Here is a 15,207-nt window from a genome sequence, read left to right on the forward strand (position 1 = left end):
AAAGTTAGTGGGAGAATCTGTACGTTTGAACTTGTGTACAAACCGTATGGCTTTGCGTTGTACTGCCTCTAATTTACTAATACCACTTAGCGTATAAGGAAACCAAACTACGTTGGCATATTCTAATACTGGTCTTACGAACATGGTATAAACCAAGAGTTTTGCGGGCGCTGGTGCAATTCTAAGTCGTCTTTTTGGGTAGAAAAGTTTACGCAGTGCGGCCGCAGTGACTATGTGTGTATCCCATCTCAGGTCAAACGTTAATGTAATGCCTAAGTACTTATGCTGCACAACATTAGTCAGTGGTGAACCATGAATGATGTAGATGAATTGCGATGGATTCTGCTTATATGTTACCGTCATAGCTGCGGATTTTTTCACATTGATGGACATTTGCCACTTAGCGCACCAATCTGCTAGCTTGGTTAGACATTCATTGAGATTAATGTGGTCTGTGTAGCTGGTTACCTCCTTATAAATAATGCAGTCATCTGCAAACAGTTTGATATTACAGTTAATGTTTGACGTGAGGTCATTTATGAACATTAAAAATAGTAGTGGTCCCAAGACGGAACCTTGAGGGACCCCAGAAGTTACGGGGACTATGTTTGATATATGACCTTCATACTGCACGAACTGTGAGCGATTTGTTAGGAAATTTTCTATCCAAGAAAACAATAACCCCTCTCCTATCGCACTTTTCAGTTTAATTAGTAACTTTCTGTGACATACGCAATCGAAAGCCTTAGAGAAATCAAGTAAAATTATGTCTGTTTGGCCACGATTATTTATGGTAGAAGCTAGATCATGAACTACCTCCGTTAGCTGCGTAACAGTGGACAGGCCACTACGAAATCCGTGTTGATTAGGAGACAAAAATTTTATTTTCTCGAGAAAAACAGTTATGTGTTTGAGGATGATATGCTCTAGTAGCTTACATGAAATGCTACTGAGGGATATCGGCCGGTAATTTGAAACCAATGACTGTTCTCCTGATTTATGAATAGGTATCATTTTTGCAATCTTCCAGTCATCTGGCAGCTGGGATGAAGTAAGCGACTTTCGAAAGATTAACCCAAGAAACTTGCTACACCATTCCGCGTACCTCTTAAGGAACTCGTTAGGAATATCATCTGGACCACTCGATTTTTTAGGATCTAAGTTAAGAAGCAAGTTCAGTATTCCTGTATCTGTGACTTCTAGGTGATCGATGCTTGGCGAATCGAGGGATAATACTGGAGGAGTGGCACCATTATCAGTCGTGAACACTGATTGGAAAAAAATGTTGTATTCGTTAGCCTTTTCCGTTCTTTCCCCTGAATCCGTGTGCGACTGTGTATTATTGCTAGTGCGAAGGTATCTACAAAATTCGCTTGGGTTGCTTTTAATAAAGCTTGGAAGTATAACACTAAAATAATATTGTCTGGCAGTTTTCTTTTTCTGCTTCAACTCTGATTTTGCACACTGCAGCTTCTGTTGAATGGATGATTTACACTTATGGTTTTTCGCAGCCACACGCAACCTTTTTAACCTACGCTTGGCCTGGATAACCTCACGTGTTATTCAAGGATTATTCCCTGGAGCTTTCTTGTGTTTCTTTGGTATGAAGTTAGTGACACAGTACATAACGGTAGATTTGAAACTTAGCCAAAGTAGATTAGTATCACTGGATGCGTCAAAAGCTAGCTGCAAAAAGTTTTCGAACTCATGTGCGAGATGGGTTAATACGCTGCTATCGTCAGCTTTTTTGAAATCAATTACAGTTGATCCACGCTGCTCACATGCAATACTGGAGTCAAGCGGCAGCAAGCATATGACTATGTGATGGTCTGATATGCCGTCAACTACGTCAGTGCGAACACGGTCTTCCGGGAAGTGCTGACTAATCAGTATCAGATCTAATATGCTCTCGGTAGTGTTCTGTAAGCGGGTTGGAGATAACACGATTTGCTGAAGGCTAAAGTTCAACATTATGTTTATAAGAGCGTCCGAGGCAGATGATGTGTGGTTTAGCGTAGTCCAGTCAATGTCTGGGAGATTAAAATCTCCCATAAGCAGGACACGAGAGTTGCGAACATGACGCTGCATGAAGTCATGAACTGCAGTTATGCATTCGTGTCCGGATGACGGACCTCGATAAAGATATGTATAAGTATACTGTACACTCGCTTACAAGTCGAGTTATGTGTATAAACCAAATAATCTGTAGCGCGCGTGCGTGCGTGTGTGTTTGTGCGTGCGTGCGTGTGTGTGTGTGTGTGTGTGTGTGTGTGTGTGTGTGTGTGTGTGTGTGTGTGTGTGTGTGTGTGTGTGTGTGTGTGTGTGTGTGTGTGTGTGTGTGTGTGTGTGTGTGTGTGTGTGTTTAGATGTTAGCAGGACGTGCGAAGGTTAAATAGACATGTTATTCTTTGGTTTGAGTATATCTTGGCCCACGTACGAAGAGTCACACTGTATTATGCTTGAATGTGGCCTATCAGACCTTGAAACTGTGCCTGACTGTTTCCATTAAAACAAACCTCTCCCTATTGCAAATTATTGTAGTGATCGACTCTGGCAAGATTTGTTCCGGTGGGTACAAGTATCACCACCGCTTGAGCATCAATCCCGTCACCGAGCCAACTTGAAGCGCTCGCGGCCGGATTCCTCGCCAAAATCTCACAGAATGCTATGACTTCAGAAACGCCGCGACACGTTTTTCCGTATGCAGATATTATTCATTGTAAAAGCGCCCAGCAATGATATTGATAGTAGCAGCACTTAGTTTCTAAATCATGTCAGCGCGAAGCGACGAAAAAAAAAATAGGTTCAGTAAGTGGCAGTGGAGGGGGGGGGGGGGGATGATGGACGAAAAATTAGGGGGGGGGGTTGAACCCCCCCCCCCTGGCTACGCCACTGCCACAAATACACTTTATTTTCAAGTGCACAGTGTGTGGCGAGGAGTAGCACTACAGTGGGGCATACAGTGACCTTAGTGGGGTATCCACTCTAGCGCCATCTATAATGGGTCTGTTTTTGCTCGTGAACGCCACTCGCGCTCGGCGTCCGTGATTTGAGCCGTTGATTGAACAGCCACCGCTCGTCGATAAGTGCCTCAACAAGCCTAAAGTTTGCGCGGCTGAACATTCCAGGAGCGCCCTTTTGCTCCACGTCGTTCTACACCATCGCTGTGACGCACCAGAGAGGGCTCCCCTGCTCGCCCTGCCGAAAGCGGCTGCGCCCTGCCGAAAGCGGCCTTTTCTACCTCCGTGGGCTCATCGAGGGACGGCGCCGGGGTTTGCTGCGCCGCATGTGGAGCGTTGCCAAGTCGGCCTCGCCCGACAGGTTGAGTCCTTTTGGCGCTGTCGCGGGTTTCACTTACGTCGTCACCCTTCAAGTGCATTTTCTGTCAGCGACGTAAGCCGTCCTTGTCCCCTGAGACTGTCCTTAACGTGGATCAAGTGCTCGACTTTGACAACACGGGCCCAACCACTGGCACCATGGCCTACAACGAAGATGCAGGACTATGCGGATCACTCCCCACAGAGGTGCGTGTCGTTTTGATAAATGTGACGTGCATTTATCGCTTGCAATATGTGTCAGTCTTTTCACTGTACTATATGTTTGTTCTTATGCCAACGCAAGTTCAATCACTTAGCTACGCTATAAATTAGAGAGACTATATAGGAATGGCGTATTTAAGGCGTTTTTCAGTCCCACAACTACGATCGTCATTTATCTCACGTGCTTTTCCTGCGATATAATTTGTACTTTGTTGTGTGTGCTTGTATATTTTCATTAATACGTACTAATTAATCATTGAACTTTGTTAGCCAATTGTCACTTTAATTTGTAAAATATTAACTTTTGGTTGTAGGCTGCCTCAAATGAGCTAATAATCAAGCATTTGTTTTGTGATGAAGTTTCTCCTGTTGCTTTTTCCGAGAGAAAACAAATACGTGCGAAACACGCCAAATATGAAATAGATGCGCCCTCACGTGCGCTATCAAGCGTACTTTCGTTGCTACATGGCTCCGTTCGGTCGTTTGACGTCCCGAAACCAAGATATAACTGTATGAGAGACGCCACAGTGGAGGGCACATGTAATTTTGACCATCTGGTGCTCTTTATACCATTCCCTGACATCGCACAGTACACGTACGGGCTTCCGTTTCGCCTTCATCGAAATGCGACCGCCGGGATCGAATTGACGAGTTCGGCCTCCGGGTCGGCAGCCACTGATCCACCCAGGCGGGCGCGTTCACTCGCAGCGGCGTGATCGTGCGTTTATTTCATAACTGGTGTGTCTCGTGCGTCTTTGTTTATTCTAGTGAGAAGCAACCAGGCAGGTTTCAGCGGCAGATGTGTTTTACTGCGAGGCTGGCAAATTAGAGCTGACAAATTAAAATTAACTAAAAAGTTATTTCTTAGCAATGAAAAAAAAATACCGGCTTAAGTACACATGAGTGTCACTAATATATATACAGCAGCTAAAGCGCGTGTTTTGCTTTGTGTTTGTGTTTTTTCATAAATCTCGGTCAGAGTAATGTGTAGCGTGCATATATATATATATATATATATATATATATATATATATATATATATATATATATATATTGAGGGACGGCCGCTGTGATAGCTCAGTGGTTGGAGCATCGAACACGTTATTCGAAGGTCGTAGGTTCGATTCCTGCTCACAGCTGGTAATTTTTTCATCCACTTTTCTTTCTTCTTTTTTCTTATTTACATTTCATTGGTTCTAATAACTTCCCCTGTACATTTCTTGGCATTACTCTCCGTTATATCTCATCAATATTGTGTTAAAAAACACGGAAATACGAGCCCTTAGGTATACACTTCTCTCCCTTATATATATATATATATATATATATATATATATATATATATATATATATATATATATATATATATATATATATATATATAGTACACGAAAGGAACTGTGTAGAGAGAATGGGAATGTGAGAAAATATGTGGTCCCAAGTGTTGTTTTGCCTGTGCTAACCATGAAAGCAGTGCCGTCTGGCCAGTCCAGTCGGATCAGACACGTTTACTATGTCGTATTATATATTGCAATACCAAACATGGTGTTCTTCTTTTCACATGCAGGTCCTCTGCCGCATCTTCTCATACCTGGATGTTTCCGACAGGCTAGCAGCGGGAATGACGTGTAAAACGTGGTACACGTCAGCCGTCGACAGCCGAATCTACAAAGACGTAGTAGTCACACTGGAGAAAAATATCAAAGAGAGGATGCTAGTGCTTTTGCACTCCAACTCAATCGTGACTCGCTTGGTTATCAAGAACTGTGCGCTAGACGCAGATGCTGAGTTTTGGCAGAAAGTAGGGCATACGCTCAAGAGCCTGGAATTGATACATTGCTCGCTCTGCTGGACAGACTTCGTTTCGGTACTTGAGAAATGTCGAAAGCTGGTACACCTAGCAGTCATTCATTGTGACAAACTGGAGTCAATTGGCGAGCCCGGCATTGCTGACCACGCTCCGCATAGATTTTTTTTGCGTGAGACGTCCGGCATCATTTCAGTAGATCTTTCAAATACTTACCTCACAGATGCGGTTTTCCACGAAATAATGACTGTGACAGGAAAAGTGCGCGCCCTTTCATTGGAAGGCTGCCGGCTCAGCGTGCACGACGCGGTGCACCGACGTTTTTACCCACCTGGTGGACAAGTGCAAAGCCCACTAGTGTTCACCCTGCAAGAAGTGTTGAAAACAATAGAAAACGCACCGATTCAAGTCCTGAACCTGAGCCGAACCATAATCGACAATAGATGTATCGCTAAGCTTTCTGCCACCTTTTCGAAGACTCTGCGAGAGTTCCACGCAGCTTCCTGTGTCTTGTCAGGAGTGCAGGGCGTGACAGCTTTATGCACCAATACACCCAAGCTGACGTGCTTGAATCTCGGATCCAACCCACTGCTTGGTGACGACTGTCTGGAAATCGTGTGCGAAAGTCTTAGGGCACTTGAACAACTGGACATGTCCAATAGCACTGTAAGTTCCATGGGATTCGCTAACTTAGTGCACCTAAAGAAACTTCAGTGCGCCGATTTCTCAAATTGTATTCTCAGTGAAGAAGGAACCATGGTGCGGTTTCTTTCCTCCAGGCCATGGCCAGACATACAAGCTTTGAACATCAGCTCTTGCAGAATAGGAGCAAACGTGGTAAAGTGCCTGAGTGAGCATATGCCGACACTCGTATCCCTTGACGTGTCCCACACGATGCTACTTACTGATGAGGCAGTGCGAGCTATCTGGACCCACCTGCGCCTCCTCAGAGTGCTGCGTATGGGACGTTGTCCAAGTCTCACTAACGCCGCCTTGCACCATCCAAGCAACATGAAAGCGGGCCTGCCCACCTCCATGGCTAGCCTCGGCGGTCTCAAAGAGCTATGCCTTGGAGGCTGCTCCCTCATTTCCGACGCAGGCGTGCTGGCCGCAATGTTCTTTCGTGAACTGACGTTTCTGGACCTCGGGCACTGCCCCCTTCTCACGTCTGCGTCGCTGAAACACATTGCCTTGCACTGCCCCAGCCTGTCGAAGTTAGTTCTGCGCTGCTGCGTGCAGGTAGGTAGACAAATACACTGCAGACGCTTTGAAATACATGCTAGTTGGTGAATTTCAGAATAACTTCAGCGCAAAAACAGGTGGAACAGAATAAGGGACGCCCACGGGACAAGTGCTGTCCTTCAGGCCATGTCATTGCAGCGATCCTCCCGTAAGCTTCTCTTCCTTCGTCTCACCTGTTTTGCACTAAAGTTATACTTTGATTCACGCAGGTAACTATATTTAAATATGACGCGCCAGAGAATACATCAGCTCATGGCTATATTGTTGCCGTCCACTTTTGTGCGAACTTGCTGTACAAGAGTTCTCACGCACATCATCGTACCCTGCAGGGGTGGAAAGAAGTAAAGCATACTATAGTGCTCTAGCATGATCATCGATTAGACCAACTACACAAAGAAATTATACCCTGCATAAATATACCACTTTCGGAAACGTAGTCGGTTAAAACCACGAAATAATAAATTCGGCAGACCCCACGTACCATGGAAATCGATGTCAAGCGAAGCATATCAGCAGAAAAGGTGATCGTGGTGCATTTTTAAAGATGTATAAATGCTGTATGCACACACATAACGCTGAACAGTCGCATAAGTTTTATATAACCATACACCAAACGACGCCAATAGCAACATGGTATTACCAACACCAGAAGCAGTAAGCAATGCTGCGCTTCTGCTTGCGAGTAAGGTATAGCCCTGGCTAGTGTTATGTATATACCAACTTCAATTTGTAGCACTTAATAATACAATCGACCTTAAAACGGCGTGACACCAGTATCGTAGGAGTACTTATCTAATGTTTATAAAATTAGATAGCCAGCACTGCAACCACAATTGACGTTTCACCAACATTACGCCTGCATGGTGTCTTTTTACTAAGAGTTATGAGACCTGGCATGGCTCTGTTGTAGAATATTTTATTGTCATGCAGAATGCTTGGGTTCAATTCCTACTGCTGGGACCCTGTTATTTATTATTTTTGTTCACCAGGTCAACGCCACCAATGTCAGTTTCTTCTACTATACTCTTGCATTTATATTACGAACGTATCTTCTGGCAGTTCCTGGGTAGATATTAACTGTCAATCACCTGTGGCGCGCATACCGCGGCCTGTCGTATACGTGCCACATGTGTCTTGAGGAAAGTGTTTGACGACGTACACGATAGAATTTTCACGTTAATCAAGCCATTACCAGCCATACATAATCGTCGAAGCCTCTTGCCCTCACATACTAATTTTGATTTACTACTATAGGGGTGAATGAAAATTAGTATGTGAGGGTAAGTTAAGGAGGTAATCGCGAGAGCACCCAGGCGTAGGCGGCTATACTCGGCGACAACGTTTCTTGGCACTGAAGGGAAAGCTACGGAGCCAAATCGCGTGCATCCTACCGCCAGTGAAGGTGGTTCTAACGTAGCGCCTGTATTTTCAACGTGAAATATAAATCTTCCTCCTTTATTTTCTATGTGGAGCTATTGAAGACTGGACGCAGCTCACACCATAAAGATATTCATAGTTCTTTTAATTTATCTGTTGTGACTTCGCGTTTTTGAAAAGTCCCGCCTTTTTACGTCCACCTCAAACGCTGTGCGGCGTCTGCGTCTACACGAAACGCTGATGGTGCGCCCCCGTCGGTTTCCACAGCGTTACGAGACGTGCGCCAGAATGGACTACTTCGCGTAGTGCTACATGTGCAGAAGCTCCGCCTCCGTAGCTTTCCCTTCAGCGCCGAGAAAAGTTGTCACCGTGTATAGATAGGTTACATTGGAAGAAGGAACAAGAAAAAAAATGAGAGACTGAGGCAGAAACAGTGACACAGGGGTGGCTACTATCACATATCGAAAAAGTGTCGATTTAGAAGGTCTAACCTTCGGCCGAGGAATCAATCAGACGAGCGTCGACGCGTGTTCGCGACGTTTTGCCAGTTACAATGACGCCCGCTTTTCTGGAACCCCTGCTTCTACGACACTGCAGTCATTTGTCGTTTCATCCTTCATCGTCATCATTTATTTCACCTCAAGGGCCCCTCGTGGGGCAAAACGCCGAGTCCGCTACAGGAGTAAAGTTTCCGCATATTGAATTAGTTAACCAAGCCAGATGTATATCCATACAGCCAGTCATCTTAAGGGGCTCAGAGGGGTTCTGGCTCTTTTGTTTTTTGTAGTTACTATCATCATAAGAGCTCAATTACAACATACTGTTAATTTGTGCCCACAGTAGTCCTCATTAATCGGTGGCGAAATGCACTGAAGGGAAGGGGTTTGGGGCTGACACAGCCTTTGGTGAATGGGCGATATCCCCCCTAACACCCCTCCGCGCCCCCTCTCGATCCGCCATTGTATCTGTCAAAGTGTTTACATTTAAACACAAAACGTTGCAGGTTAAATGTTGGGAGCTTACTCAACCCCGGCAGCACCTACAGATCACAATGACAGGCGAGCGCTGATTTGCACCACGTGCCTGTGGGGCACTTAATTTAGAAGACGGTGCCACAATTTTGTTAGCGAGAAAAGAGCGCGAGATGGGTTCCCGTCACCTGTGTGTACGTAAGTGTACGCATTATTTGATGCCATTCTTTTTTTCTTTTGCTCCTATAGTTGGATGATGACTCGCTGACACCGGTCCTCAGGCCTTCATCGAGGCTAAGGCAACTCGACATAGGAGGATGCAGATACGTCACCGACGGAACACTTCTTCGTGTAGCACAGTGCCCGTCGCTGAAGTACGTGAACGTTACATCGTGCATGGTGACTCAAGATGCAGTACAACACCTACAACTGGAGCGACCAGATCTTGAAGTGGATCACTCTGTGGAATGAGCGAAGGAGACTGCGTGTTTTTTTTTAACTCTATTATTTTTTGTCTTGCTATGCGAGGTAGAACTTGAACGAATTGACCTGGCACGAACATGTCACGACGCTCTCCGTTCTCAAAGACTTTCGTCTCTGCTGGTTCATCGAGAATCGTTACTCTTTTGACTCTTATATCATTCTAAGGTGGATATGCGTGGTTGGTTCGCTTTACGCGCATGTCGCGCGCACGCACATTTGCGCTCAAGCAGAAGCCAAACGGAACACACAGTTGTCATTTGTTATGACACAGCATTGTGAAGTTGAACACTAGAAGCACTACAAGACGGGAGACTATTCCGGGACGATCTGTTCAATTTTGATGAGTGTATGTCGTTATGACTGCAAGAGTTCGAGAATTTAATGACATCTGTCGGAAAGCTCATGGTAAACTCACAATGCTAAAAAAAACTGAGTTGAGCACCAACATCCGTCTAACTAAAAGCATATAAATGTTCAGTGTGACCTAGCCTAGAGTATGCGGATTCAATTTGGAGGTCACACCAGAAATATATAATTGATAAACTGGAACGAATACTACAACAAGCGGTTCGCTTTTTCTGAATATTAAGGGAGGAGCAGCGTTAGCCCTTTGATTCTGGAAGCTAACCTACAGACGCTAGGTCAAGGCAGGCTAATATCGAGGTCGAAGTTTCTTTATCTCTATTATGGCTGCTTCAGAATAAATCGCTCTACATGCTAACATTCTCTCACAAGACTGTATTTTCGAGCGGCTCACAGTAAAATGTTGAGACAATATATAAGCCGCATACACTCACGCAAGCAGTCATTATTTCCAGCTGCCATTGACTGTTGGAATAAATTACCCGAAACTGTGGTTTCCGCTGCCTCAGTATAGTCTCCTTTGTTAATATTATTGCTAATATGAACTTTGGTGTGTGAAGTGTTCGCAATCCAATGTTGCATAATTTACTTTGAATCTCTTTCAGCTTATGCGTATACGGAAAGCAACGCTGTATGTTTAACACTTCTTGAATTTTTTACTTGTCTTTCTTTTTGATCGACCATGTGTCCATTTATGCCACTCGTCTACATGTACTTTTTTGTCACCACTCCTCCTTGGGCCAAAATGTAGCCTGCAGTATGTATAAATGAAAAAAGAAATGGCCCTGTATCTGCATTTTTCACTGCAATTGTCGTCGAAAGACGAGAGTCTTACGTGTGGAGAGAGTGAACAAAACGTTTATTTGATGTTCTTCGCGAGAAAATCAGTGAATTGTATTCTGGAAATTCTGCGTTATAGAGTCTCGATCCGTGCAGCGAAGGCGAACGAGCGCATCGAGGCACGTTAGACACGAGCGCTATCTTGCAGTCATCTTCGAAAACGAAAGAAGGCGTGCGCGCGCACGGAGAAAGATGCGCGCCTGTCTTAGAGGCGATAAGATGTAGAACGCAAAGCGACGGGTAGGTGCCACCACCGTGTCATTTTAGCAAAGCGTTGGAAACACTTGCCTTTTACGGCATCGCGTTGCAGTCAGCGCAGCGTGATAAACGCCATGGTCCCCAGAATTACTTATGTGTGCCTTGTCTAATAGAGGCGCTCATACAAAATATCAACGTGTTGTTATAGTGCCTCAGATATTCGCAATAATTGATTTTTAATTGACTGTCGAACAACTATGAACGTTGTAACTTGAGCTATATTGGTGGGCGCTGCGGATGGAGTTGGCCGTTTGAAGTATCATTTGATGCTGTTTGGCGTATTGTTAGCGCGGAAAAACAGACAAATGTACAGACAGACAGACAGACAGACAGACAGACAGACAGACAGACAGACAGACAGACAGACAGACAGACAGACAGACAGACAGACAGACAGACAGACAGACAGACAGACAGACAGACGAAAATTTTGGCGTCGAAGGTCCCCAAGAAAGACTATCGTCTTTAAAAGAAATGACTATCTGAAGCTGACGTTCCTGCTGAGACATCTGCTCCAGCAAATAAGGGGAGCACTGCCAGTAATGCCAGATAGAAGCAGAAATCAAAAAGCCCTTTCTCCAAGACCTGGTGGAAGTGCACTATTAGCCCCGAGAATGAACGCTGGCGTCGCTGCGGTTGCGGCGATATGACGTCGCGGTAAGGACTCGCCTTCTCCACCTCCCCGTGTCTCCTTTTTCTGCGCCCGCCGCGTACCCGCTCTTTAGCTGGCAGGCGCGTGTAACCAGAATTATTTTTTGCGGTAGGTGGGGCGGGGGGAGGGGCATCCTTGATTTCGGGAGGGGCACCCCTTTGAAATGGTCATTTCTCGCTCCCTAAGCCTTGGTGGAAAAAATTGGGGCGGGGTCACGGGCCTGGTGTTGGTGATTACTTCTCAATTGCGCGACGCAAATCTCTCGAGATACTAAGTGAAAAGTTTCATAACTGTAGAAAGTTAATGAACCGTAAAAAAGTCTTCATAATTTAGCTTAGGATGGCCAGACTTCCGTCTGAACGGAAGAATTACTGTGAAAATTGTTGTTTTCGTTGCGTGCACCAAGAAATGGGTGCTGTAGGAAAAAATGCTAAGTGGTGCTATAACGTGATTACAACTAGGCATAGACTCTGGATTGAGAACACAGTGTGCCGAAGTATCTTAACTTCTGAATCTCATCTGCCCATCTAACTTTCTGTCTTCCCCTAACCCGCTTGCCTTCTCTGGGAATTCAATTAGTTACCCTTAATGACCAGCGGTTATCTTGTGTACCCGCTCCATGCCCATTAAGTTTTCTATTCTTGATTTCAACTATGATATTCTTAACCCCAGTTTGTTCACTGATCCACTCTGCTCTCTTCTTGTCTCTTAAGGTTACACATACCATTTTCCTTTCCATTTCTCGCTGCGTTGTCCTCAATTTAAGCTGAACCCACTTTGTAATTCTCCAGGTCTTCGCTCTGTATCTAAGTACCAGCAGGATGCAGCTGTTATATACCTTCCTCTTGAGGGATAGTGGCAATCTACCCGTCAAGATTTGAGAATGCTTGCCAAATGTGCTCTACGCCATTCTTATTCTTCTAGTTACTTCAATCTTCGCCCTCTTGAAGGGCGCACGCCTATGAGTACATGTATGCTGTAAATATGAATAATAAAACTAGTTTATTTAGTGCTCTAACTCTACAGCCTACACGACTGGGCAACGTAACGCATGCGAGTCGGGCTTCCAATGCCTCATACCAGTGTTACTGAACGCGCTTTGCGCTTGCGCTACATTTGATTTTCTCCTCCGTGTGCGGCTTCAAGTGTGCAGCCAGTGCGGCGCCCACTCTCGCGCGCACCACCACTGTGCCTTGGTCCCTGAACTGCTTCTGCCCAACTCGGTGCTCTTTGTAACCGTAACTGTGATTGGACGTTCTAAAACGTCTGCAAATAAATAATTGTCAGGCACTTCTGCAAACGAGGTTCCCAGCCGTGATGAGTGGGTCATAAGCTACCTATTGTAAAAAAAAAGAGCTCCAAAAGTCATGTATCAGTTCCTTCCCCCCCCCCCCCAAAAAAAAAAAATAAGCCTAGATGTTTCCTTTTTTGTAGATAAAAAAATCGAGACATTAGTGAACTTGCTGGGCCCTCTTTCACGATCCACCAATGGCACCGATTATTGCAGGATGCCTCGATGTGCATCAAGGCATGCTAGATTATTGCAGTGCCACATATACATTGGAGGCGCAGTTGCCATCTATCGGAAGTGCATCGCTTGCGTTGCGCTTCTGGTAGATGGCGACTTCTGCACTGTGCGCAAAATTCCTGTGAAACAGTCATGTGGTTCCTCTTTTCCCGGCGATTCTATGCAAAATTCAATAATGAAATATCGAAATAAAATAATGCAATGAAACATGAAATATCATTTTGCAGGGCTAATTTTGTTGGCAATGTCCCTACCAAAGCGAGGGCTTTGGTAGGGACATTGCACTCGCAGCTTTCAAATCAAAGTATGAGCTTGTTTGTGCAGTATAATTTGTTTCAGTGAGTGATAATGTTATGGCACACAAGACCTGGACATGTACAGGGCTGCCCAAAAGTTCACAGACCATTAGTTCATGCATTTCTATGGCAGCGTAGCCTGGCGACTTTTCACCCCCCCCCCCCCCCCCCGCACAAATACCGAGGGCGTATGCAACAACGAGCTGCCTGCTTCAGCATTTCCATGCAAGTTCATTAGACTTCAACTGGAGTCTTACCAAGAAACGATTGACGCGTATGAGGCACTTGCTATCGGCACCCAGAGCTTCCAGGCATGTTTTGAACCACAGTGTCTTGTTTTAATTCTCTGACATTTGATGCGCGTAATACCTAGCTTCTTATTCAGTAATTCCTGGAGACTTCGTGTTCTTTTTTTAACTAGCAGCCCTATTTTGTTTAGTTTCAGAATGGTATTCAGTTAAGCCTACCCCCTTGGAGAATACCACGGCATGCTTTTTTCCAAAGAAAAGCTAATGCTACTTTTTTAGCTGTGTCAACTTCTTAAGAGAGACATGAACCTGCCTTTTACACTCCACGCTAGATGCATGGAATGCAATTTAGAGGTCATCAAGGCAAAGAGAACACGTAAGGGTGTACCAAGGAGGTTAAAGTAATTATTTAAATCTCCTTGGGGTGTACGGCTGTTAAAGGAGGTCATTTAACCGCTGTAGGAACTTAGTCTGTAGTAGTTACACGGCAACATTCGTCAGGGTGTAATTTTGACATCCCTGCCCTCTTGGCGGGATGGGGCTGACCACAAAATAGCCACTTTGCCGTCACCTCACACAAGCTGACTTGATAAGGTGTTGCAGTGGCCCATTTGTGGCAGGGTGTTGTGCCTCGCCCAAGTTCCACGTGGTCTTCGCGGCCTGCTGGCACCTGACAGCTGTTGATGAGTCAACCCTGCACCGGGACGGCGACGGACGCGGACAATCTGGAAAAACCACGTCGCCGGCTCCTCTTGACACAAAAGTCGTTGGCCAAGCTTTTGTCAGCCGCCGAGAGCAACACTCCGAAGCAGCGTCGACCCAGCAGCTGTACGGGGTATTCTGCCTTGCTTGAGTCAACCTGGCTGCATCAGGGAGCGACTTTGCGCATGGGATTCCACGTCATCTCACTGTGGTGCCACGCTGGCGCGTGGGGTCTCCCTCACCAAACAGCGAACTGGGCATGTCTTGCCCCTTTCCTAGGTTCAGAGGGAGGCGGTGTTTGGCTTTCCCTCTTCGGGGACGGAGAGGAAGACGACGATCTCATTGGAGTATCCTGCGCATAAATTTTCTTTGCAAGGGATCTTGGGAAGGCGGACGATGTATAAAAACGCTAGCGCAGAGGCGCTCGTGTGTGATTCTCTTTTCATGTTGTACCACGCTACCATGTAAATACTGTATATAAACATTTTTTTCTCCTTCTCCGGCTTCTCTACTCGTCCTCTCCGGGGACTCGGATGGCCCGAGTCCGCACCACGCTACCCAAAGGCGCAACAGTGGCTGGCAGCTTATGGGATTCGCCTGCGTCGGCTGCATCGAAGTGGTGAGTGCCGCGTGTTTGCTCTTCTTTTCGCCAGACTCGTTAGCGCAGATGGTCGGTAACGTGGTAGGGTGATTTTGGTAAATTTTGATTCGCAGACCAAGAATTGGGTGGCTCGTGGGCAAAATTACCTTAGAAGAGAAACGGTGTGCATATCTAAGATGGAGAAGTTTAAGGTCCAAGAACTCCTCGAAATTTGTCAGGAGCTGAATATTTCGGTCGGCTCGGTTAAAAGAAAACAACAAATTTTGGAGCACTTGGGAAAAGAGGAAGTGAGTTTAGAAG

General features: G+C 45.6%; 1 protein-coding gene across 1 annotated transcript; it reads left to right on the top strand.

The window, feature by feature from the left end:
• Window positions 1-2,954: 2,954 nt before the first annotated feature.
• On the top strand, window positions 2,955-10,572 carry LOC119176836 (uncharacterized). Its single transcript, XM_075885411.1, has 3 exons — window positions 2,955-3,524; window positions 5,107-6,585; window positions 9,186-10,572. Exons 1-3 carry the CDS (start codon window positions 3,477-3,479, stop codon window positions 9,405-9,407), a joined length of 1,749 nt encoding a protein of 582 aa, XP_075741526.1. The 5' UTR covers window positions 2,955-3,476; the 3' UTR covers window positions 9,408-10,572.
• The last annotated feature ends 4,635 nt before the right edge of the window (window positions 10,573-15,207 follow it).

The sequence above is a fragment of the Rhipicephalus microplus genome, unplaced genomic scaffold (genome assembly GCF_043290135.1).
Source record: "Rhipicephalus microplus isolate Deutch F79 unplaced genomic scaffold, USDA_Rmic scaffold_140, whole genome shotgun sequence".
In the NCBI taxonomy this organism is placed as follows: domain Eukaryota; kingdom Metazoa; phylum Arthropoda; class Arachnida; order Ixodida; family Ixodidae; genus Rhipicephalus; species Rhipicephalus microplus.

What these genes read in the sequence shown, in the direction of transcription:
- LOC119176836 (XM_075885411.1), top strand. Translation starts at nt 3,477, where the DNA reads ATGGCCTACAACGAAGATGCAGGACTATGCGGATCACTCCCCACAGAG. An exon ending in GCGGATCACTCCCCACAGAG is followed by an intron (nt 3,525 to 5,106) that starts GTGCGTGTCGTT and finishes TTTCACATGCAG; the next exon opens with GTCCTCTGCCGCATCTTCTC. An exon ending in TTCTGCGCTGCTGCGTGCAG is followed by an intron (nt 6,586 to 9,185) that starts GTAGGTAGACAA and finishes TTGCTCCTATAG; the next exon opens with TTGGATGATGACTCGCTGAC.